Source organism: Cryptomeria japonica, chromosome 10 (assembly GCF_030272615.1).
Source record: "Cryptomeria japonica chromosome 10, Sugi_1.0, whole genome shotgun sequence".
NCBI classification, from domain to species: domain Eukaryota; kingdom Viridiplantae; phylum Streptophyta; class Pinopsida; order Cupressales; family Cupressaceae; genus Cryptomeria; species Cryptomeria japonica.
The window spans coordinates 344,909,934-344,936,184 of record NC_081414.1 but is presented as its reverse complement, the minus strand read 5'-3'; the positions used below and the strand labels follow the sequence as shown (position 1 = coordinate 344,936,184).

Here is a 26,251-nt window from a genome sequence, read left to right as displayed (position 1 = left end):
CCAAAACACATCAAGCAATGCTTATTCCTAATGAAATTGGCTTCACTATGATAATCTCAACCCACAGCTTGGAATCTTCTCAACATAGGTGTAGGGATACCTAAAAGGGTGTATTCACTTGTCTTTTTGAAAGAGGATAGGTAGGGACCTCCAAGACTGGAAGGATGACCCAATCACCCTCTCCCTAAAAAGTTACATGTAGCCCATGCAAAGCTAGGGATTTTTGTCTGATCTCAAGGGAGCTTGATTGTGAGTATCTTAGGGGAAAAACTAGCTATGCACTTGTACTGATACTATCTCAGTATTTTGGTCAAAATATCAAATAGGCCACTACAAAGGTTTCTAGTCAGAATCAAGGGTTATCGACACCCTGCGGGTGTCAAGCCAACCTTAGAGTATAAAATTCCTTTCAGATTGACAAGTATGACATAAGCTAATACCGATGGGTTTACAACTTGCATCTCTGCCTTTTTTATATAGCAGACTGGATTAAAGTACCACTTGAGTTGCCTTGGGGTGAGTACTTTTTCCCACCAAGGAAGGTACTCTAAGAAAATAAAATGATTTCTACATAGATTGGGCGAATTCCCCAGACACTTCAAACAAATTGTTCATTTTAAAGCATGAAAACGAAGTGTTTTCTAATCTAAAAATCACAGACGCTTTTCTACACTACATCTGCAAGAACACTTGATTAGTAGTTTCATGAATTTTTGGTCTTTGACTTATCATACACCACACTAAAAATTCAACATTAGTAACAATGGAAAACTCGATTATGCAGGCAAAACAAGAACAAAAATAAGCAAAATTCATTAGCCAAACACAAAACCTGAAACTGGCGAATGTGAAATTCTAGTCTAATGAATGTGGAAAAATGATTAACAATTGTGCCAAATATTACCTACGAATGCAAAAAGCATAAGAAATTTCATATAACTACATATAGAGACTAGTTTTCTATTTATTGATCTTGTGATGGAGGTATGGTTTACATGGGAAATGATAACCTATGTGAAGTTGTTTGTGAAGATGAGGTCAGAATCAAGATGTTTGATGGACTAGCAACAATTATTCAACATGCCAGACATGTACCAAGATTAAAGAAAAATCTACTATCATTGGGAGTTTTTTATGAACAAGGTTACCGATTCAGTGGAGAATATAGTTGTCTCAAAGTAACAAAGGGAGTGTTGGTTGTGCTAAAGGAAGAAAAGATTGGCAATCTCTATAGGTTGGTTAGACAAATAATTGTGGAGAGGCTATAGTGGTATGTGATGCAGAAATAGGCTTTGTATCAAATCGACATCAACGGCTAGGCCATATGAGTGAGTGTGGTCTCAAGGTACTACAAGATATAAATCCTCTCCCAAGTGTCACATCTAAAGATTTATTTTTTTGTGAAAATTGTTTGTTTGGAAAGTAGAATAGACTAAGTTATTCTAGAAGTACTACCAAATGCAAAGAACTTTTTTATTTAATTTATTTAGATACTTTGGAAGCTCCTATAACAGCTATTAAAGATTCATCATATTTAATTTCATTTACAAATGATTCTTCTCGTAAGGTGTGGATTTATCTTCTCAAGAAGAAATCCTAAGTGTTTTCTTATTTTAAAAGGCTTAAAGCTATGGTAGAGAATAAAAAAGGTAAGGCTATAAAATGTCTAAGAGTAGATAGCAGAGGTACATTTTATTTAGGAGAGTTCAACCAATTTTGCAGTGAGCATGGGATCATGAGGCAATTGATGGTTGCTAGGACACCACAAGAAATGTTGGTGTTGAATGCATGAACCATACAATTATTGAGCGATCTAGATGCATATTGAGCATTGATGGTTTGGCACACAATTTTTGGGGTGAGACTCCTTATACAACTAATTTCTTGATCAACAAATCACCCACTATAACTCTAGATAATAAAATTCCTGAAGAAGTGGATAGGTAAATTGTCCACTATATCATACAAACCCCAAACCATACTAGCATAAGGAACACGAGTCATATCATCCATCTCTATGGGTGTGATAAGACACTACTCAACTAAAAGCTTGGTTCCATAATAATTAAAACTCTTAATGGTATATTATTTTTCATGCAATTTTTTTTAGTATAGATTTCATATACTTACTCTAGCAGCCTAGCCCAACCAAATATTTCTACCAACCCCATCTCTTCTAAGCTTCATATCCAAGATATACATGTTAGCCACCAAATCCTTCAGGCCAAACTATGTTAGATCACAAATCATGTCATTAGTGCTACCAAAAAATAACATGTTATCTATGTACCATTGATTAGCATATATTTTATAATAAATATACAATGATAAAATTTTATCTCAAAAATATCAAACCCAACAAAAATGAATCATTTTTTGGTAGCACATCCCAAGAGAGCATTTGAGACCATACAATGATTTTTTTAGTTTACAAACTAGTAACTCCTTACTTTAAAAAATATAGTGATTTTGCTATGTCAAATAGATCTTTTCTTCCAAGTCATCATGTGGGAATATTATCTTCACATCCATTTGTTCTATCTCTAAATTAAAAGCTACTACTATAGGGAACAAGAACCTGATAGATGTTAGCTTGGCAACTAGAGCAAATTATCACCAAAGACTACCCCCTAAAGTTAGAAATTTCCTTTTGCAACCACTGTAACCCTGTCATTTTCAGCATTGCCATTTGAACCTATCTTCTCCTTGAACACTCATTTACATCCAATAGGGTTTCTTCCTCTAGCAATGATATCAAGTTCTATGTGCCATTCTTCTTCAACACAACCATCTCCTCATGTCCACAACCACTCTCAAAGACTCAAAATACCCATATCCATCTCTTCCATAGTTATAGGCTCATTAATATTATAATCAAAGTAAAATATATCTACAGTGAGGAGTATACCTATCAAGTTGTCCTTTACTAGATGGGTCTCCTCAAGAGTTGAAGTGGAGTTCCTAATTCCTCTTTTAAACTATTAGAACTCTCTTAGCTCCTCTCCTCTTCAAGTCTTTCATGAGGTTCTATTCAATCTTTCCCATCTATAAGGTTAGTTAAATCATATCTTCTCATCTTCCTCTAATTACAACATTGTAAAAGAAGACTTAACTGCTATAAATCTAACACGAGTTTTATAGTATATTTTTTTTATTACAAGGTCTCAAATCTTGTACCCTTTAACACTATGTAGCAAATGAAAATATACTTCATCACCATGTCTTCTATAAATTGATTGTTGCTCCCTAGGTACGTGTATGTATCTCACAACAAATAAACTCAAGCATGTTGTAATGAGGTATTATCATCATATTTCTTTTAGTTTTGTTTGATTTCTTATTAGAATATTTTCCCTTTTCTTTTCTATTTAGTAAATGTCTACAATTTATTGTATATTATTTTCATTTAAATGTTAGATCATAAAAAATCACACTACACAATCAAAAATTTTAAGCAAAAACTTATACAATGATGAGCAAAAACAATTTTATTCACCAATGTAAATTAGAGATATCATATCTCTTAGTGACCGAAGTCAAAATATTTTTTACCATTCAAAACATCAAAATATTACTTTAAAAGTATAATGTTGTGAAAAAAAAATAAAAAAATAGGCATTTATTTTTTAAATATAAAGACATATATATATATATATAAACATAAAAATATAATATTTACTAATTTCTCCAATAAAAATAAATTTAAAATTACATACATTAAAGAAAATGTGCATATATAATAATAAAGAACTTTTATCAAGAAAATAAAATAAAAACTCATATCTCAAAACAATTTTTATTTAAAAAGATAATTGCGTCACTTAAAAACAACTTAAAAATTATATTTGCCTTTCAGATATTCTCTTGAAATAAAAAATTATATTTTCTTTAGTTTTTTTTTCAAAAATCCCAAAAGCGAAGGGGAAAAATAAGACTAGTCATATGGGGCTCTAATAAAATGTGAAATTAATTTATTTATGATTATGCCAAGAGTGGTATCTTGCTAACGTATATCCACTAAAACATAAAATCTCATCCGACATGTTGACTCCAAACAGATTGCGCACAATTTATTACTCAAAATAAAAATAATTATATTAATTTAGAAATAGTATGACCACGTTTACCCATTCCACAAAAATCGTATATTTACAAAACTTTCTTGAACATTTTATTGACTTTAGACCTTATTCAAACTTAAATGAAAAGCTTATCTAACTTATGCACGGATGATTAGCTCTAACTAACTAAAACAATAGGCAACAGACCATGAGTGCTTTTTTAATTGTTTTTGTAAGGTGACTTTAAATTTAACAATGCTTTTTAAATCAGACATCTATGTAAACTAGCTCTACCACTTTTAGGGTCAGCTAAATAAGTACTTTAATTTAATTTAATCCATTTTTTTTACTAGTAAAAGTCCTGTATGCAAAAATACACAAGTAAACACAATTATTTAAAAAGAATTGTTCAAACATTTGTGCAAGGTGGGGACCATGATGGTCATCATTGGGGTGTTTAGTTATGTAACTGTCCCGATTGCTTGACAAAGTTTTTTAAAAGTAGGGTTTCCTTTGTCAATAGAATTGTTGGAGGAATGACAAGCATGTTTTTCACAATACTTTACTCTCGACAATTTATAAATGCCACTTACTTCGTACTTAAGCCCGTGCATCTTTTTAATAGCATTTGGATGGCTTTCTTTGCTCAGCAAATGATGGCTCTCTTTGCAGACAAGTTTTTTACTACACTATGGTTTCTTCGAGACAAAAAAATTCTTAATCCCAAGGTTACCATGAGATGGGGGTACTTGGAGACTCTGGAGACTAGTATCGGTACTGCTTAGAGATGCCAATTTTTGTTTAAATATAATTTAATAATTTCCAAAACATATCATGACAGAGAACTTTGAAAACAAAAACAGTGGTAAAGTTTAACATTAACTTTAAAATTGAACAAAAATTGAAATTAAAATGGCCTATATTGCTGATACCATAACCATTCTAAATTGTTTAGTGAAAGTAAGGTAATATAGATGTTGAGCACACTCAATATTGTCGGCTAAATAGTAAAGGCAATTTCTCTTTAGACTATTACAATGATAAGAAATCAGTCCTCTCAAAAAGTCTACGCTGGCAATAAATCCAATAACTATAACTTTGCATGGATTTTTGTCTTCGTGCGAAACAGTTTCCCTATTAGTCATTTCCCTACAACTTTGCTTTGCTACAAGCTTATCTTATTTGTTTGCTTTTTTTTGGCCTTTTTACTGCATTTTGCCCTAAGTTTTCTAGGAAGAGACGTCAATTTTTGGTCGGGAGACTTCAGAGACGACAGGAGACGGCAGCCAAAAGCACCTTATGTGTCAAGAAATTTCTGAAGATGTTTCCAGTACCGGAGACGATACTGGTATGGGTCTCCTGGTAACTATGCTTAATCCTAATTCGTTGTCAAAGACAACTCTCAATAGCCAGTTAGACAATACTGATTGCAATAGTTTTGCCTAACAAGTACTAATAAGCTACTACTTATCTTCTATGAATGACTACACTTTCCAAGTTCCAGGGCACATCATGGATATTTTTAGACATTCATATAAATTATTTTCTTAAATTTAAAAAACCAATAACACTCTAATAGATTTTGTTTGATGTTTCTATCGTATCATGATGATTGATCCAAAATGTTGATGTTAAAAATCTTAAAACTACACAGTTTCTTCCAGAAATTATACAAAAATTACTACATATAAACTGTGAAAACTTAAGTGTTTCAACTTTTTTCATTCTTTCTTTTCACCTAAGTGGTTTGCCATTTCCAATACTCCCCATTAGAACTTTTTTTTCTAGAGGTACAATATGAGCAATGTAGAGTTAATACACGCCTACGATTCATTCAGTTAGACAATATCACTGAGTTTTTCTCCCTTTTTGGTACTCTCTAGAAAAACCTATTGCAAGTCCAAGAAATATTGCATGCAAAGACCACTCTTGGTTTTTTTTCTTAAATGGCATTATCTATGTGGCTGCAACTTCACTGCTCATTTGAGGAAAATTTGGTTTAACACATTCTTCTTTCTCAAATCATTCTAATTTTGTAAAAGTTCTTGTGAACGATAGAAATTTCTATGTTCTAAATTTCTCCCTATGTTGATCAAACGAAAGAATTGAAGCTTTGGAGCAGCAATATTACAAGTTAAACGCAGTGTTTCTAGAAAACTATCGACAATAGAGCTGTCAGTCCAAATTGTTATGTATTGGGTGTCTCAATAGCTCATTTGCTAGTGGAGAAATATAGCTCCACCATATCTTAGTCATACCTGTGTATGCATGGTCTTCTGCTTCTTTTAACCATGGCTTCTCTCCATCAAAATGCAAAATTTTTATATCACTGCTCGTCTCAGAAAATTTAGACCCCTTAATATTCCAAGCTCCATCAAGTCTCGTGTACTTTCCATAAAGCGCTAAGAGAACTGGATGATCTGATTGACTCCCTCTGCATTCAAGGATTAATGTATTAGTAAAGATCCATTGTGAACAGTGAAACATCACATCTGATAACCAAAACAAGAATATAAAATGATTAGCTTACTAATAAGCATGACCAATATCTCTTTTCTTAGTTGACAATTGATGACCGCTATTTAGAAAACCACTACATAAAACTGGTTTATGCAAGTTGTTACTAAAAAGAGCAACTTCATTTATCACCTTCCTACACTTCATGGGGAATAGGTTCTGTAATTACTAATTTTGATATTGCTATTTGTTTTGTGTGTTTTGGGTTAGCAATAATTCACCCATGCATTCCTTTATAGGGAAAAAGATTAAAATACATGATAAGCAAAAAGAAAACTGTTGACGTGTCTAAAATCGAATTGCTGCAAACTCCATGCGGCCAACGCAAAATAGAATAACCCGTTGAGTATCCTATCCTCTCTTGAAATAAGGGAATCTCTAATGCTATTTTCTACGTTTTGATCAAAGGGGATAACCTCAAGGTTTCTTTCGTCAGGTCTTGACTGCGGGATCTCTCAGTGGTCTGATGTGTTTATGCTAGAAACACAAAGGCGACTTACGTTGAATGGGTAATTTATAGATAAGTTCCCTGGAACTTTTATAATCTTTCAATCAAGGATTTCGGTTAAGTTGATACCGTTTTAATGGGACTGCAGAGTTTCTGGATAAAAAAAGGGGGGAAAGGAGGGAAAATAGGGAGAGAGAGAGAGAGAGAGAGAGAGAGATGAAATGTAAATTCTAACTAAGATAGCAAATTCAGTCAAGCAGACAGACACCTCCAAGAAACTAGATTAAACATCACCAGCTACTTAAGCACAATGTTTGCATAAATCCAGTACAATCTTCAAAGGAAAATCAAGATTTTCATGTTATCAAGTACAACATTAGAACTTTTACATTCATAGTATGTGTTTGATAACCGAACTAAACATGAAAGGTCCAGATTAACCATGCAGAGAGAAAGGCAATCACTCGTTCCCTAATGGTGTGGACTGCAAGGATTCTATCAGATGCTTGCTTGAAAATACTATGTAAAGGAAATAAACATAACTGAAAGATTTCTAAATTAAGTGAAGAAGGAGACCATGCACTCACAAGGAAATTTGAAAACAGTCTTAATCTTTGCATTAATTCTTGTAAAATTTCGCCAGAGCTTTTGCAACAATCCAAGAACTTCTTACAAAATAAGGGAAAACCAGTCCCTTAAATAGACTTCAAAAAGGATGAATGGCCTAGATTTAATCTAAACAAGTGGCCCAGATTCATCCATAAAGCATGGCTGCCCATACCCATAAATGGGATGCAAATATCAACAACCACCCCAAAATGGGCAATAACTACCCAAAAAGGGATAATTAAATCAATTTGAAATAATCCAAAAAGGTGTATCAATAAAGGTTTACATTTTGTTGACTAGAAGTCAAATGTCACCTTTTGGTGCAAAAGTGCACTTTTAAGATTTAGAGGGAAAAAAACACTTTTAAGAAATCACTTTCTCTATTTCAGTCCCACACTCCTTTTCTAGAAATTGATCTTCGCCGTGCAAATATTCCTGCCATAAATCATAACCTACTGCCCGTTCTTCACGAACGTATTCCTGGACCTTGATGCATAACTAGAAAAGCAGACTGAACGGAGGCATGGGAGGATGGCGAATTTTGTATTGCATGCCTTCGAGATACTGGTCCACGTGTTTTAAACCATCCTTCCAGCTGGAGCGATTACGCTCAAAGCATAATATGTCTAAATGAAACTGACCAGCAAAACTCAAGCCCTTAGCGGAATAGGTAATCCTATCCGTTCCCAATCTTTCTTCCAAGTTCGGCTGGATTGCATTATCGGACAAGTCGTTTATCCATCCCGAAACCATTGATCGGAGGATGGTCTTACCTAGTTCTTGCATGTTTCCTAGAATCACTTCACATGCGTCACTCTCTTTATCAATAATTTCTTTGGTGTCGTTCTTTATGGTGATAGTCCAGTACCATTCCTTAAGAGCACTGATACTATCAGGATCTAGGATGGCAAACAATGTAGGAATCTACGCGTGTCCAGAAAAGAGCTCTCATGAGGGGAAGGGTAGTTGCAGCCACTTCGTGCATGTGGAGGGATTCCCTCTTTACCTCTAATAACTTGACTAGAGTGAGTTCTCGATGGAGGGCCATTTCTTTTACTTCCTTAAGGATTCCCTCTCCCCTTTTCTTGATGTCTTGTATCCATTCCCTGACGGCCCTTGCGGTGTCCCGTACTCCTTCAAATTCTGTTGTGGTCTTTTGCGCCAATGCTGTCGGAGGAATATGGGATTCAGAGGCATTGTGTAGTGGCCTTAGGAGCTGATCGATGTATCCCTCAGCTTGCTCAGCACGAGTCCGATACATGTCCTTTTCAGCTGTTATCTCTTCGAGCTGCCTGAGTATATTCTGCACTGAATCCTTAAATTCCTCTTTTTCTTGCTCTTTAGTGGCTCGTCCGATGGGGACAGTTGTGATGCAATAACCTGCCAATGTAATCTGATCTGCTGGCTTGTCTCCAAGTGGGGTGGCAATGTGGAGAGTGTGGTTCCTTTGCTCGTCTTTGGTCACTCTAGAATATGCCTTGGGCTTTTTCTTCCCCTTAGCTTTTGCTTGGTCTATGCACGAGAAGATATCCTCTAGATCAATAGGTGGTTTGGTGGCGGCCTTACGCTGGGCTCTGGAAATCAACCATTCTTGAGGCACTGTTTGGGCTGATAATAAGGTTAAGTCTGCATTCTGTTCTTTGACGTTCTCAGCCGACTCACCACAGATTCCCAGCTACTCTGCTACCGGAGGAGTGAAAGAGGTGCGAAGTTCTTTGCTTGCAGCTGAATTTTCTCCTATTTCACTGAACAACTGTCTGACATCTTCATGTGATGGTTGTTCTTCACTTTTTTCGAGCTCATGAGTCTCATCTATCCTTTGCTCTCCTTCGACGGTGGAGTCATCTTTGGCTGTATTGTGGAGCAGCAACTCATGGCGGCTCTGTTGAGTGGGTTCATGCACTTTGACCACCTGGGCGGATGGAATCTCTTTTTCCTCTATTTGGTTGCCCAGTTCGGTCGATTCGAGGGCTCTTAGCTTAGCTTCCAGCATGTCAGGCGCGGGAGGATCATCAGTTCCAAACGCATCAATGTCACTTTGAGAAGGCGGAGCAGGTATATGATCTAATTCCACTACATCGTCGGACGAACTGGGGTCCTTTGACGATGATGTGACCTCTGGTCTCCTTATAGGAATCTTCTCCCTTCTTGTTCTTTTGGACGTCCGAGTCCCTCTGAAAGCCTTAGCCTTCTTTCTTTTCTCTGGTTTCTCAGTTTCTTCCCGGGGTGTACTAGACGTTCCCCCATCTTTGGAGGACTGAGAATCAAGGCTACCCATTAGGTGGTAGGTGAATTGGACTCCTTCGTGAATTAGCCTATCAATCTGTTGATGTAACCATTGATCTGTGTACCTTGCTGGGGCTGCCATGACTGTCTTGAAATCAGTGATTGGGTTCTAGGACCAATCAACCCCTGGCAAGAGATGCCTTATTGCTTCAAATTCTCGGACCTGGAGGCAATTCCCTGAATTTGTGAGCTGATCTGGGACCCGACGGTATTCGAAGAGTCACATTTGCTGCACACTTAGTCTAGAATATTCCCGCCTCCTGACCTCGTAGTCATCAGAGCAATTCTTCCAATAGTTTTCAACTGATTCCTTTGCTCTATACCGCTTGCCATGGGCTCTCTTCGCCAGATTATCATGATCGAAGTATTTTCTTGGAAAATGGTCCTGTAGGCCATAAGAGGCCAGCTCTGCAAGGGATTCCTCTGCTAGGGTAGGGGTCTTCAGGTGGACATCATAGTTGCCTATGATCATGGAGAATGTGAATCCAGCCTGCTTACTTTCTCTGAATAAGATGTCGGCCGGACGTGACTACCTTGCAACCTCCATAAGAATTACTTTGCCGGTTGGGTACCGTGGAAGTCGAAGAGGGGCACCATCAAAGCCTGCTATTCAGATGTAGGAGAACCTTGAGAACTGAATGAACCAGGCTCCATACCTCTGCACTAGAATAGTAGCTTGCTCTGAGAGCCTTATATGTAATCCTCCCTGCATTAGCCTGACCAGGCGCATTGTGAAGGCGTCATTGACGCACTCATATTGGCCAACTGCATAAGCCGGGCTGCTCTTTTCCCTCTGAGCTATATCTTGGTGATGCAGCTGCGGGTAACAATCATAGACCTTTACCTGATCAGGCCCATTCCCAATTTCACCTTTCATTATCAAACCTGGCAATGGCTGGTTCTTGGCGAACATATAGACCAAATAAGAGGTCATGGTGAAGTATTTCTTCGTTTCAAGCTCTATCAGCTGGGTGTGAATGTTGTCGCTTATGATCTGGGCCCAGTCGAATTTAGACTTCCCCGCGAGGACTTGTTCTATGAAATAGAACATCCACTCTTCAAAGTAGTTGGATTTAGGGAGTCCCATAACTCGGCTGAGTAATGTGACCATATCCCCATGTTCATAATGAAAATCACTTCTGGGGGTCTTTTTCAGAATTCTGGTGCTTGGAGGCCTTTTCTCTTTGTACCACTCTTTGTTGATCAATGCTTTGCATCGGGCCAGATTCATATCATATGCCCCTTGTGCTTCATCTATAGTTGTGGTTGTGTGATTGTGTAATGTCCCCATTTTAGCAGACTTGGATTTTGTGAGATTAGCCTATTATCCTGACCCTCGTAGGCTAATGTGTTGGCTAGAGGGTCTTTTGAGGATTGGTATCATCTCCAGTGTTCAGAGTGCTTCAGTTTGGTCTTCGTTTGGCATCATTCAAACATCATTTGCTCTACTTCCTATTTTTAGTAAGTCTTGGGATGTTAGAGATGGACCCCTGCTATTTTTAGTAAAGGGGGTATGGTCATATGCAGCTTCATCATGTCAGCTCCCAGTTCAGACGGCGTTCAAAAATGTTGAATATTAATGGAGATATTAATGTTTATTTAGTTTAAATAAACATTAATGTTTTGAGCTTATATTATTAAGTTATAATATAATTTTATATTATAACTTAAGGAAGGGTCCAAGTATCATTAAAGGGGACCATTTAATTAATTAATTGTGGTTTTTTTTTACCAAGGTGAAATATTAAATGACAAAGTGAAAATATTATATCATTAAATGTCATTTAATATCATTAATTGATTTAATGTCTTATTGGAGAAAATCGAACCTTCATGGAAAATATATACAAGGCTTTTGAAAAGAAGAGGGAGATTGATCATTGTTATTTTTTATGAGAAGACTTGTCTCTTGGCTTTGGAGAAGAAGCTAGGGTTTCTGTAGCTTGTCCAGAGTATCGGCATTGGAGAACGTGAAGACTTCATTGCATCAGCAATCTGAGGGTGTGAGATATTCATCTGAAGTTGCTCCTAGGGTTGGCTTCATCCAGAAGTTGACATTGTGCTGATTGGAGATTTATTTTCAGATTTTTTGACATAGATGAGGGCATATGTATATGGCAAACTGAGAACATCATACAAAGGGTTTATTTGCTGCTACAGTGTCGTGCTACAGTAAACGCTACAATACCTTGCCAATTTTGTGGTCTTTGTGAAGACCAAATTGGAGATGTTTGTTCAGATTTATGATGAAGATTGAATAAGGAGTATTTGGCTGCTTCTTCTACATTCTGCAAACCCCTGTAGCCGCCTTCATCACCTACAGATTGGGGTCGATTGATATTCCAGTTGACATTCAACATTGATCAGCCACTTAGCTTTCATGCCAACTGTTTGCTTAAATGCCTAATGGCTATAGGTGTACTTTGGGATGCATGACAAGTGTTTGTCTTAATGTCTACTAGTTGTACTAGTTAATTTCAGTCATTTCATGTGTGTGTAAGCTCTAAAACAGCTAGCATATCATTTCTATAACAACTTTGCATTGTTAGAAGCTTTCCATAACTTCATTTGCATCCTACAAACCCAAAGAAGACAAATAAAGAATTCACTACAGCGGCTTCAAACATTGTATGCCAAGTGTTTGACAATATTCCTTGGGGTTCAATAAGCGAAACAGGGTCAGATTAGCCAAGGGATATTACAGATTGTTTGGAAAGGGAATGTCAAATGCATCGCCAATGGCCTCAGGAGTGAAGTTGGCGATGGTCATGTTCTCAAGGAGCACTAGTCTGGAATTTGGCTGATAATGTCGGGCAGCCCCTACCACTAGCTCATAATTCTGTACTGCTGGAGGAAATCCTGCCGCTTGGGCGATGCCACTTTCCACCATCTGTGTAGGCTTGCCATATGCGTTAGGTGAGAAGACCCGATTCCTGAAGTCTTGAATGTCAATATGGCCAAGGTTGGTATCACTGACATTGTCCCAGACGCTCTGCACTTTTGACTCGATCAATCCTCCCCTCTGATATTGATACTTCATCCTTTCAACCTTGCACGGGATATCTGATTTGGATGCTCGCGATGTCTCGGCTGATACTTCGGAGCAGGACCTGGACACCTTCTATGCAAACTTCGGAGCATTCATTGCCTTTTGCGATTTTGGAGATTTTTAACCTTCTGGCGAATTTCGGAGATTTTGGGGTTTTTTGTGAGTTAGAAAAGGTTTTCGGACCTAAATGCCATTCGCAAAAACTTCGGACCTAAACGCGCTTTACAAATTTGCACCAATTTCGGACCTTACGCCACTCTTTGCAAGTTTTTTAAAAAAACTTCAAACCTCATAACATCTTTTGCAAATTTGATATATTTTGAAATTTCAGAGCTAGGGTCCGAATTTGGAGGTCTAAAGCGAATTTCGGACCTTGAGGGTCTCTTTGCAAGATTTCACCTTTTTCAAATTCTCTAATTTTCGCCCTAGGGTCCGAAAATGGGCATGTTAAAGTGATTTTTGGACCTTGACCCACTTTTTGCAAGATTTCACATTTTCCAATTTTCGCCCCAGGGTCCGAAAATGGAGACTTAAGTGATTTCGGAGTTTCCAAGCGTTTTTTGGCAAACTGGGAGTATTTTCGGAGCTAAACGCGTTTTTGGCAAATTTGTCATATTTTGAAATTTCGGAGCTAGGGTCCGAATTTGGAGGTCTAAAGTGAATTTCGAATCTGGAGGGTCTCTTTGCAACTTTTAACATTTTTCACATTTCGCCCCAGGGTCCGAAAATGGAAATGTTAAGTGATTTTCAGACCTAAACCCATTTTTGCAATATTTAAAAAGCATTTTTGGACCAAGTAGTAAACTTTGAATTTTGAAATTTTTGCCCCAGTGTCTGAAATTCGGCCCCTTGGGCGATTTTAGCAAATTCTCAACCTTGTGAAATTTTAACCTTTGGCCTCTGGGTCCGAAATTCGGCCCATAAGACAATTTTGGGAACTTTAGCAAAATTTCAGACTCTAGACCAATTTTCGCCAGATTCTACAAATTTGGATTTCGAAGGCTTCGGAACTCCAAGGCATTTGGGCAAGTTTCGCAACGTCGGCACTTTGGTCAGGAAATTCGCTTCTTCATCAGCAGGCGAAAATCATCCTTTACTCAAATCCCACAAACATCGCGAAGACAAACCTTATGCAATCTACTTCATATCTCTTTGTGCGAAAAAACGACGACTTTGGTCCTCGTGCAACCTTTAGACACACTGCTCTTGCTTGGCGGGCTTCGCCAATTTCCATCACCTTACGCCTATCCAAGGCGATTTTCAAAATTTCGAACAAACCTCTTGGCATTCGTGCCCGAGGGCTAGACTAGCCAAGTGGATTCATCGGTTCTTTTCTTCGATACCATCACTTTACGGACCAGTCACGGACTCCCTCGAAAGGACGCGAGACACTCCGTGCGAATCTCAATAGGGCAAAGATGAAAGGCTCAAAAACAGGAAGGGGGACCCTGTCGGCGACAGGGAGTGTGTGCAATGCACAACAAATGGCAACTCTGCTGGAGAAATGCTCCTAGTCATTTCAAGGACGCAAGTCCAAATTGAACCCAGGATCTTTGGCTAACCACCACGATTCAGACAAAAAAAGGAGAAGAGTCTTTCAAAACAAGATAGTGTTAAGAGTCAAATCGAATCACACGCAGATCGGATTAACAAGTGTGTGCAAGTGGAGTTTGTTCCAGCTTAGAAAAAGTTGAGGCATCAATGTTTCACTGTGTCAAGATGTCCAGGGAGCTGATACTTCAAAAGTAACCTGGATAGAGCCCCACTGCCAGCGACCGTTCATAGCCCCGGTGGAGTTAGCGCCTGTTAGCTCACAGAGATTGCTCTGTTTCTAGCAAGAAAGTTTTACCTTTTTGCTCTATACCGGCAAAGATGCCTGCATTCCCATTTGCCAATCTTATGCTTGATATCAAATTGATTTCAAAGCGCTTTGCTCCTGATTCTTTTCTTTATTTTCATTTCTCTTTTTCTTGGCATAGTAGGCAGTGAAGCCTACGCGGGATTGAGCGTAACAGTGGTCGCTGAAGCATAGCTTCAAACCTTTCATCGATGTAGTGTCCCTTTGATTAAAAACTGATTGTATGCGATTTTAAAATGTGTTTGTGCGGTAATCACGATATCAGAGATAGGTTTTGACAAAAACAAGATCTTGCAGAGAAAGGTAATCTAGATTAAACTGACCTCATCATGGGGCGCTCCATCAATCAAGAGTCCTCCTCGAGCTTGGATCCTAGAAGTAGAAGGTTACAGAAATCTGGCATCGCACCAAAGTTGTACACGACATAGGCTTCCTTTCAAAATTGGCAGGGGTCCCAAAACAAAACAAGAAAACAGGAAACTAAACTAAAACAGGAAACGGAAAACTAAACTATTACAAACAGCAGAAAGGCTTCGAGAAACCTAAGGTTGGAAATAAAGCTTGAGGAATTGACCATTCACAGGCAAGGGGACGTCCTCACCTGTTAGGGTCCTGAGTTGGAATGCATTCTCTCCCAAAATTTCAGAAATCTGGAAAGGACCGAGCCACAGATTATCAAACTTGTCGTGCTCTCCTTTCCGTTCATGAGCTTTGTCCCAACAAAGGACAAGATCAGAAATGTGGAAGGCTTTTACTTTCGCCCTTCTGTCGAACCAACGATTGACCACAGCTGGGACAACCTGGCCTCTACGGCGTTGTCGATTCCTAGATATTCTCTCATGAATTGCAAAGTTGGTATTCTTAATTGTATAGGAAAGATGGGGTCGAGGCCATATACCAAATGGTAGGGTGAAGTCCCAATGGCGCCTTTGATCTGGTGCGGTCTGCCCAAAGGGCAAATCGGAGTTGGGTATGCCAATCTTTCGGATTCTTGTTCAGAAGTTTTTTGATCACTTGCAGCAGGTTCTTGTTAGTGGATTCTGCTAAACCGTTACCCTGGGGGTAGTAGTTAGATGAAAATTTTAAGGTAATCCCATAATCAAAGGCCCAATTTGAAAATTTTAATGATGCAAAAGCGGAACCATTATCACAAACCAAAGCATGAAGACAGCCAAAACGTGTAATAATGTTCTCTTTAAAAATTTAATAACAGCATCAGCATTACTATGTTTCAAAGATTGAGCTTCAGACCACCTCGTGCAATAATCAGAAGCGGTTAGAATGTACCTGTGTTGTGCGGAGGAGGATGGGTTGATCGTACCTATGAAGTCGAGCGCCCACTGGCCAAACGATTTTACCTCTATGATTGGTCGGAGTGGCATGGCTGGGGTTCACTCCCTAGTTGCGGATACTTGGCAAACATGGCAGATCTTCACATGCTCATGGGTGTCCCGGAATAAGGTAGGCCAATAATACCCTGCCCTGAGGATCTAGTGGGCTGTTGCTAAGCCTGACCCATGACCTGTTCCAAACTTAGTATGGAACTGTTCTATAATTTGGCGTGCTTCATCTCTATTCACACATCTTAGGTAGATGCCCTCATGGTTCCTTCGATACAAGACAGCACCTTGCAGCATGAAACAGTTGCTCTTCATTCTTAGTGCCCTCTTTTGTACTAAGTTAAGGCGTGATGGACATTTTTGATTAAGAAGATAGAAGGTTATGTCATCATACCACTCGTCTGGCAAGACTTGCTCAATTAGGTACTGCTGATGCACGATTCCTGAGCATTCAAACGCGAGGGTCTGCGTCAAAGCTTGACCTTGTACTAGCTTCATGGGTTGGATTTCAATGTCATATTCCTGGATGATGGTCACCCATTTGCCTCTCCTCTCACCTAGCTCATTCTGCATCAACAATGTCTTTACTGCAACATCCGACACTATGGCATATATCTTACTCCTAAGTATATAGTGCCGAAATTTCCTGATGGCTTTAACTAGCGCATACGCTTGCTTCTCAATATTTGGGTATCTTAATTCAGCCTCCTTCAGCGGAGTGTTCATGAATGCTATCGGGTGTTCTCCCTCTTCTTCCTTTTGCTGAGTCAAAATTGCTGCGCAAGTGTGTTCAGAAGCAAAGGAATATATGTAAAATGGCCTTAGGTAGTCGAGGCTTACCAAAACTGGCGCCTGGACGATAGCTTGTTTGATCTCTTCGAACGCCTTCTTGGCATCTTTCTTTAGCATATCATTGAGAGGGCGAACTATTTCAGCAAATCCAGTTATAAACTTCCTGACAAAATTTATCTTCCCGAAATATGACTTAAGTTCTTTTTTGCTTGCGGGAAGATTGATCTGCAGTATGGCTTTGATCCTATCAGGATCGATTGATATCCCCCTTTTTGAAATAACATGGCCGAGAAGCTTACCTTCGGTCACGCCAAACATACACTTCTTGGGGTTTAGAGATATCCCGAATTGACAACAGCACTGAAAAACTTTCCGCAGATCACTCACATGATCCACCCTTTGCTTGGAGAAAACGGTCAAGTCGTCCATATAAATAATGATGTAGCGGCCTACAAGATCTTTAAATGCGATGTCCATGGCACGCTAAAATGTAGCTCCTGCGTTGATCAAACCAAAAGGCATTCTTCTATAGGCAAATATTCCCCACTTGGTGGTGAATGCAGTCTTGAGTCGGTCTTCATAGTCGACCATTACTTGGTTGTACCCGGAATAACCATCTAAGAAAGACATCATCTGGGATCCATTGACCATTTGCAAGACCTCATCGAGAGAGGGCATCGAGTAATTGTCTTTTTCTGATGCTCTATTTAGATTGCGGAAATCGACGCACAATCTGATTTCACCGCTCTTCTTCCTTACGGGAACTAGGTTAGCGACCCAGGTAGAATGTCGTACTGGAAAGATGATGCGGGCAGCCAGTAGTTTCTTTACTTCTTGATATATTAAAGGCTCGAGGAGGGCATTCACTGGCCGCTGCCTCTGTCTGAAAGGTTTTGAGTCTGGCTTAAGGAGTATGGTATGGGTTATCACTAAAGTGTCATAAGTTTTGAGATCTTCATACCCCCAAGCGATGATGTCTGGGAATCCTCTCATGTTTTTGAGGATTCCGTCTCTTTCCTGTGATGTACATACCTTGCCAATCAGTATGTTCTTTTGATTTTCTTGTGTGCCGACGTTGATTTTATCGCAAGCACCTCCTTCAGAATTACCTTCCTTGCGAGACTTGAGCTGGTCCTAGTCGAAAATCCTTTCCAACTGTACCATACCTCTAGGAATGGTATTTGTCCTGAGATTCGGGACTCCTATGTCAATCTCAGGTTCTTGAGGTTCTCCCTCATCAATAATCTGTGTTGCAAACACATCTGAGCTTGTAATGAAGTCGATGATGTGCTTATCATCATCGAACACTTGGAAATTAGTAACATTGTCCAGGACTGATGGGACTGACGTTAACTCCACTGTAAATTTCTTTAAACTTTGCATTGATAGAGGCTCAAGCGTACTTGCAGCCTGTGCCAATGAATCAGCATCCTGGTTCTATGATCTGAATATGGTCTTGATGTTGAAAGCATCAAAACTTTTGATTACATCCCACACACGGTTGCGGTAGACGCTGAGTCTCTTGTCATGGCAGGTATATTGTTTTCGTACTTGCCGGACTACCACTTCAGAATCTCCGAAACAATGCAGGATCTGAGCTCCTTTCTTGATGGCTAGCAGCAAACCATGAATCAAAGATTCATACTCTGCCATATTATTGGTGCAGTGAAACTATAGTCGGTAGGAGGCCAAATAGGTCTCACCGGTAGGGCTTATCAGTTCTACCCCTGCTCCAGCTCCTCGCTTGGACTTTAAACCATCAAACCTTCCAAGTCTGATTTGGGCTAGCAACCTTATTCGTTGCGGTTGTTGGGCCTATTATTTCATACTTTTCTTGCTCAGGAGGCCTCCTTTCAGGGATCTCTGGGAAAGCGGTGTCTTCTGGCCTGAGGGTGTGGGTTTGCAGCACCTCTAAATGTCTCTTCCATGCCTGATTTAATGCTGTTCTGCATAATGAGCATGTTATTTCTGAATGGGTGGCATTGTGAACTCTGCACCAGCCGGTAAGGAGCAAATTCTTAATAGAATCTTGATGGTTAAGGTGTGACACCTACTCTTTGTATTTGCAAAAAAACTCCTTGAGGCTGCTGAATAGCTCACTTTCTTCTGGTGACGGGATCTCTTTATCATAACTCTCTGCAATTCCTTCCAAATTTTGGACTGGACTTGAGCATTGTACCAACAAAACTTCGTTTATTGAGCTTATGTCAGCCCTGTATGTGCCCATGTCTGACTCTAGAAACAGGGTCTCATTGGTCTGATTATATTCCGTAATCATCAATTTGAGCCGAGGTTCGGACTCAATCCGGATCTGGTTTGCTACCCCTCTCCATGGTAGCCACATATGAGTGAAACTAGAATGCAGCCAGCCATTAAAGAAGGCGAGTCCAATCTCGACTAAGTAGCATGCCATAGGCTCCCGGGATGTCCACTACTTGGATATCAATGTACATCTGGATACGTGGATCTGTTGTCAATTGCATGTGTATATTGTTTAACTCCCCTACCACCGTCACTTCAGATTTGTCTAATTGAGTAACATTTCGGTTAGTCTTGGTGGGGGTTAGGCCTAGAGCACTACATACCAATAGAGGCATAACATTAGCTGAAGCTCCTGAGTCTATCAAATAGTTGTGCAAATTTTTACTAAAGATTCTGAGAGTTAATAGGAAAGGCGGGGGTTCTAGCTTTTCAGTGAACAAACTAATAGTAGGCTCTGATGGCAGGGTGTCATTGTTCATGATTGAGATGTCCTGAGTTATGCTTTGTGCACGCACTCCAAAACCAGTCTCCATAGGCTGATCATTTGAGAACTCAGGTGGTGCAACATAATTTACTGTTGCACCCCTAGGATTTGTTGGTCCTCTTACCTCATTGCTGATCTTCTGGGGTTGTCCTTGCAGTACTCTCTGTCCGGAGTTCTCATCAGTTTCTTTGGACTGAACTGGCGAGGGTTCCCTAAGGCTACCCAAGACCACGTCTCTAACTTCAGAGACTTTCATCAGTTTAGCAAGGGATAAGCTGACTTTGATCTTTTTGAACTCATCTGCCACCAACTGGCCTAGTTTAGTACTCTCTATATTGTTGGATGGCTTATCACTGGAGCCCTGATTTGTGGCAGCAGTCGGCTGATTCTATGGAGTAAGTATTCTCGGAGGGGCTTGTGTCTTTTGCGACTGACCTTAGCTCGCATACTGCTGTGATGCCTTAGGATAATTTGGGTTGTTGCTGGCATTCTGATCTGGAAGAACTTGGATGTCCTTGGGAGGCATGGAAGTAGTGTAAAGACCACTATTGCTATTCTGGTTATTATTGTTGTAATATCCCCGATTTCCGCACTAGTATTGCTGAAATGCATTCACATCAGTAGGCTGATTTGGGTCGGCCACCTCATTTTCATCCTGATTAGGGAAGAAGAATGGGGGAATGTGAGTCTCTAAGACAAGTGTTGTATCGTACATTGGTGATGGCACTATTTCAAATCCAGAGGGAGGAAGCACTAGCTGGGGCATTGTGTTCTCAACTTTCCGCTGGAATATATTGGCTGCAACCTGAAATTCTTCGCATTGCAACTCTAAGTGCTGGTTAGTATTATGCAACCTGCACCAATTAGAAAGTGTTGCTTCTGCCAAAAATACTCTATCTATTGGCCTGTTTTCTGATGCTAGCGGATTATCAAGTGGAGTGGGTACCCCTCCGTTGTTGGGACGGGTGTTCCATGTCCTCGTGGATCTTTGATATCCATGGTTTTGGTATTGACCTTGGTGTTGACCTTGGCTCGCATACTGCTAATTCCTCTAACTATTCTGCAATTGATTATTCTGATTTCGTAGATAAGTGACCTCAAAGGAAAGCTTCTTCATTTGTTCAGTCAGTTCCTGCATCTTGTCCTTTTCCTCTTGGGTTCTAGATGACACTGTGGTATTTTGCAGATATATAGGTTGTTTAGGAGGGATCTGGGATATAGGTGGTCTTGGATGAAGTACCAACTGATTGGTAGATTGCTGAGGCTGATGTGCCAGTTTTGGAATTGGATTCATAACAGGGGTTTAGCTGATTTCTTGAACCTGATTGGGCATAGCAGGAGGTCCTAATTGCACCAATGGTCCGGCGATGTTTTGGCCTAGTCCCTTACTGATTTCCATAGCTTTGGCATAGGCTTCAGTTAATGTGGTCGATGCGGGGTGTGACTGTCGGACAAACATAGCTGTTAGGTAGTCCAGAGCTGAATAGTAGATTTCCCTTGCCGAAGCGTCACTTACCACATACGAATCTTGCAATCAGGTAAAGGCTTTATGGAACCTGTTATTGAAGGAACTGATAGGCTCATGTCCTTGTCTCTTAACTTCTACAAATTGCCTGTATAGCTTTGTCGGGGTTATAGGGACGCCATACTTTCCCGTAAAAGCTGCTTTCAGCTTCTCCCAAGAGTCAATAGAGGATACTGGCAAATGGATAAACCAGTAAAATGCGTCTTCCCCCAATGAATAAGGGAAAAGTCTACATGCAACATCTGCATACTCAATTTGTCTATTGCGTAACGCATCCTTAAATATCTTGATATGTTCTTATGTTGTTCTATTTGGATCATTTGCATGAAAAATGGAACAAAACCTATCCGGGCTCTTAGGCATATCATGATAAGTTGGGAAAAGGATAGGCGATGGATTGTTTACCAACCAAGTGGCACCATTTGGAGTGGGTGGATTATGCACCATCTGTGGCTGATTTGCTTGAGTCAAAATAGGAACCGGAGTTGTAACTGTTGGAACTGTAAAAACTGAATTTGCTGGGGCAGCAAACTGCTGATTTGCAGAGTTGGACTCACTGGGATCTGCAGTCCGGCGATAACTCATGCGTCTGTAGAACTGAAATCCAGCAAATCTTTCCCGCTCTGGGCTCGGCCTTAGGACTCTTTCGGATCTCTCCAGAGAGAAGGATCCAATTCGTTCCAGCGTGAGTTGTTTTCAATGTCAAACCTGTTGGTGCAGTGCAGGAGCTAGATTAGCCTCCTCTTGATCTCTCTAATTCTGTGTGTCGATGCGATCAGAAATATCCTGTTCTTCTTCAAGGATCATGCACATTCGGGACCAATCTGGATAGTTTCTTTTTACTGACCAAGCCAAGCTATATAATTCAGTAATAAGGCTTTCTTGCTCGTCGCTGAAACCCAAATCTGGCTATATCACTAGTTGAGGGTCTCTTTCTGGCTAAGGAGGATTAATGGGTAGGCCCATTATTGACCATATTAGCGGACCCGAAAGAGAACTGTCGGATTTCCTTAAGAACTTGCTTGCGAAGGGCAGCATTCCATTGTCCTTCAAGATTTTCCCTGATCACAACCTCTATTTGCGAACCCTTTTCTTCTTCCCGATTGATAGTGCGACTTACTCGCCTGAAAAGAGGATGATTTGCTTCTGATTTCCAAGCAAGGGATCGTAACTGATCTGCAATATACGACTGGTTCAATCCCTGATCAGGCTGTTCAAGGGGAAGGTTGAGCGGGAATTCATGTAGCAATACCATATTGCATCATGAGCTGCCCTCCTAGTGTCGTTTCTGTTGCGCGCAAAAGAGGGTAAAAAACTATAAGGTTACTCTTTACAAATGCAGGCTGATATGATCTTGATTTAGTAGTTTAAACATTCATCATGCCCTCCTTCTAGCGCCAATTTTGTTGACGTGTCTGAAATCGCATTGCTGCAAACTCCATACAGCCAACGCAGAATAGAATAACCTATCCTCTCTTGAAATAAGGGAATCCCTAATGCTATTTTCTACGTTTTGATCAAAGGGGATAACCTCAAGGTTTCTTCTGTCAGGTTTTGACTACGAGATCTCTCAGTGGTCTGATGTGTTTATGCTGGAAACACAAGGGGGACTTACGTTGAATGGGTAATTTATAGATAAGTTCCCCGGAACTTTTATAATCTTTCTATCAAATGATTTCGGTTAAGTTGATACCATTTTAATGGGACTGCAGATTTTCTAGATAAAAAAGGGGGGAAAGGAGGGAAGGATAGGGAGAGAGAGAGAGAGAGAGAGATGAAATGTAAATTCTAACTAGGATAGCAAATTCAGTCAAGCAGACAAACACCTCCAAGAAACTAGATTAAACATCACCAACTACTTAAGCACAATGTTTGCATAAATCCAGTGCAATCTTCAAAGGAAAAACAAGATTTTCATGTTATCAAGTACAACATGAGAACTTTTACATTCATAGTATGTGTTTGATAACCGAACTAAGCATGAAAGGTCCAGATTAACCATGCAGAGAACAAGGCAATTAGCCGTTCCCTAATGGTGTGGACTGCAAGGATTCTATCAGATGCTTGCTTGAAAATTCTATGTAAAGGAAATAAACATAACTGAAGGATTTCTAAATTAAGTGAAGAAGGAGACCATGCACCCACAAGGAAACTTGAAAACAATCTTAATCTTTGCATTAATTCTTGTAAAATTTTGCCAGAGCTTTTGCAACAATCCAAGAACTTCTTACAAAATAAGGGAAAACTAGTCCCTTAAATAGATTTCAAAAAGGATGAATGACCTAGATTTAATCTAAACAAGTGGCCCAGATTCATCCATAAAGCATGGCTGCCCATACCCATAAATGGGATGCAAATATCAACAACCACCCCAAAATAGGCAATAACTACCCAAAAAGGGATAATTAAATCAATTTGAAATAATCCAAAAAGGTGTATCAATAAAGTTTTACATTTTGTTGACTAGAAGTCAAATGTCACCTTTTGGTGCAAAAGTGCACTTTTAAGATTTAGAGGGAAAAAAGCACTTTTGAGAAATCACTTTCTCTATTTCAGTCCCACACTCCTTTTCTAGAAATTGATCTTCATCGTGCAAATATTCTCGCCATAAATCACAACCTGCTGCCCGTTCCTCACGAACGTATTCCTAGAACCTGATGCATAACTCGAAAAGCAAACTGAACGGAGGCATGGGAGGATGGCGAATTTTGTATTCCATGCCTTCGAGATACTGGTCCACGTGCTTTAAACCGTCCTTCCAGCTGGAGCGATTACGCTCAAAGCATAATATGTCTGAATGGAACTGACCAGCAAAACTCAAGGCCTTAGCGGAATAGGTAATCCTATCCATTCCCAATCTTTCTTCCCAGTTCGGCTGGATTAAATTATCGGACAAGTCGTTTATCCATCCCGAAACCATTGATCGGAGGATGGTCTTACCTAGTTCTTGCATGTTTCCCAGAATCACTTCACATGCATCACTCTCTTTGTCAATAATTTCTTTGGTGTCGTTCTTCATAGTGATAGTCCAGTACCATTAAGAGCATTGATACTATGAGGATCTAGGATGGCAGACAATGTAGGAATCTGCGTGTGTGTCCACAAAAGAGCTCTCATGAGGGGAAGGGTAGTGGCAGCCACTTCGTGCATGTGGAGGGATTCCCTCCTTACCTCTAATAACTTGACTACAGTGAGCTCTCGATGGAGGGCCATTTCTTTTACTTCCTTACGGATTCGCTCTCCCCTTTTCTTGATGTCTTGTATCTATTCCCTGACGGCCCTTGCAGTGCCCCATACTCCTTCAAATTCTGTTGTGGTCTTTTGCGCCAATGACGTCGAGGGAATATGGGATTCGGAGGTAGTGTAGTGGCCTTAGGAGCTAATCGATGTATCCCTTGGCTTGCTCAGCACGAGCCCGATACATGTCCTTTTCAGTCGTTATCTCTTCAAGCTGCCTGAGTATATTCTGCACTGAATCCTTCAATTCTTCTTTTTCTTGCTCTTTAGTGGCTCGTCCGAAGGAGACAATTGTGATGCTATAATCTGCCAGTGTAATCTAATCTGTTGGCTTGTCTACAGGCGGGGTGGCAATGTGGAGAGTGCGGTTCCTTTGCTCGTCTTTGGTCACTGTAGAATATGCCTTGGGCTTTTCCTCCCCCTTAGCTTTTGCTTGGTCTATGCGTGAGAAGATATCCTCTAGATCAATAGGTGGTTTGGTGGCGACCTTACGCTGGGCTCTGGCAATCAACCATTCCTAAGGCACTGTCTGGGCTGATAATAAGGTTAAGTCTGCATTCTGTTCTTTCACGTTCTCAGCCGACTCACCACAAATTCGCAGCTGCTCTGCTACCGAAGGAGTGAAAGAGGTGCGAAGTTCTTTGCTTGCAGCTGAATTTTCTCCTATTTCACTGAACAATTGTCTGGCATCTTCATGTGATGGTTGTTCTTCAATTTTTTCGAGCTCATGAGTCTCATCTATCCTTTGCTCTTCGTCAACGATGGAGTCATCTTTGGCTGTATTGTGGAGCAGCAACACGTGGCGGATCTGTTGAGTGGGTTCATGCACTTTGACCCCTTGGGTGGATGGAATCTCTTTTTCCTCTATTTGGTTGCCCAGTTCAGTCGATTCGAGGGCTCTTAGCTCAACTTCCAGCATGTCAGGCGCAGGAGGATCATCAGTTCCAAACGCATCAATGTCACTTTGAGAAGGCGGAGCAGGTATATGATCTAATTCCACTACATCGTCAAACGAACTGGGGTCCTTTGACGATGACGTGACCTCTGGTCTCCTTATAGGAATCTTCTCTCTTCTTGTTCTTTTGGACGTCTGAGTCCCTCTAAAAGCCTTAGCCTTCTTTCTTTCTCTGGTTTCTCAGTTTCTTCCCGGGGTGTACTAGGCGTTTCCCCATCTTCGGAGGACTGAGAAACAAGGCTACCCATTAGGCGGTAGGTGAATTGGACTTCTTCGTGAATTAGCCTCTCAATCTGTTGATGTAACCATTGATCTGTGTACCTTGCTAGGGCTGCCATGATTGCTTCGAAATCAATGATTGGGTCCTGGGACCAATCAACGCCTGGCAAGAGATGCCTTACTGCTTCAAATTCTCGAACCTGGAGGCAATTCCCTGAATCTATGAGCTGATCTGGGACCCGACGGTATTCAAAGAGTCACATTTGCTGCACACTCAGTCTAGAAAATTCCCGCCTCCTGACCTCGTAGTCATCAGAGCAATTCTTCCAATAGTCTTCAACTGATTTCTTTGCTCTGTACTGCCTGCCATGGGCTCTCTTCGCCAAATTATCATGATCAAAGTATTTTCTTGGAAAATGTTCCTGTAGGCCATAAGAGGCCAGCTCTGCAAGGGATTCCTTTGCTAGGGTAGGGGTCTTCAAGTGGACATCATGGTTGCCTATGATCATGGGGAATGTGAATCCAGCCTGCTTACTTTCTCTGAGTAAGATGTTGGCCGGACATGACTGCCTTGCAACCTCCATAAGAATTACTTTGTCAGTTGGGTAC

At 40.2% G+C, this 26,251-nt stretch overlaps 1 protein-coding gene across 2 annotated transcripts in view; it reads right to left on the bottom strand.

Annotated features, from left to right (window-relative positions):
- Nucleotides 1-5,971: 5,971 nt before the first annotated feature.
- LOC131040107 (probable galacturonosyltransferase 10) overlaps nt 5,972-26,251 on the bottom strand; it is a 117,998-nt gene continuing 97,718 nt past the window's right edge. For both annotated transcript variants that reach the window (XM_057972966.1, XM_057972965.2), the window contains one exon: nt 5,972-6,495. In XM_057972966.1, the coding sequence (XP_057828949.1) occupies nt 6,237-6,495 (259 nt within the window). In that variant the 3' untranslated portion in view covers nt 5,972-6,236. The remainder of the gene's footprint in view (nt 6,496-26,251) is intronic.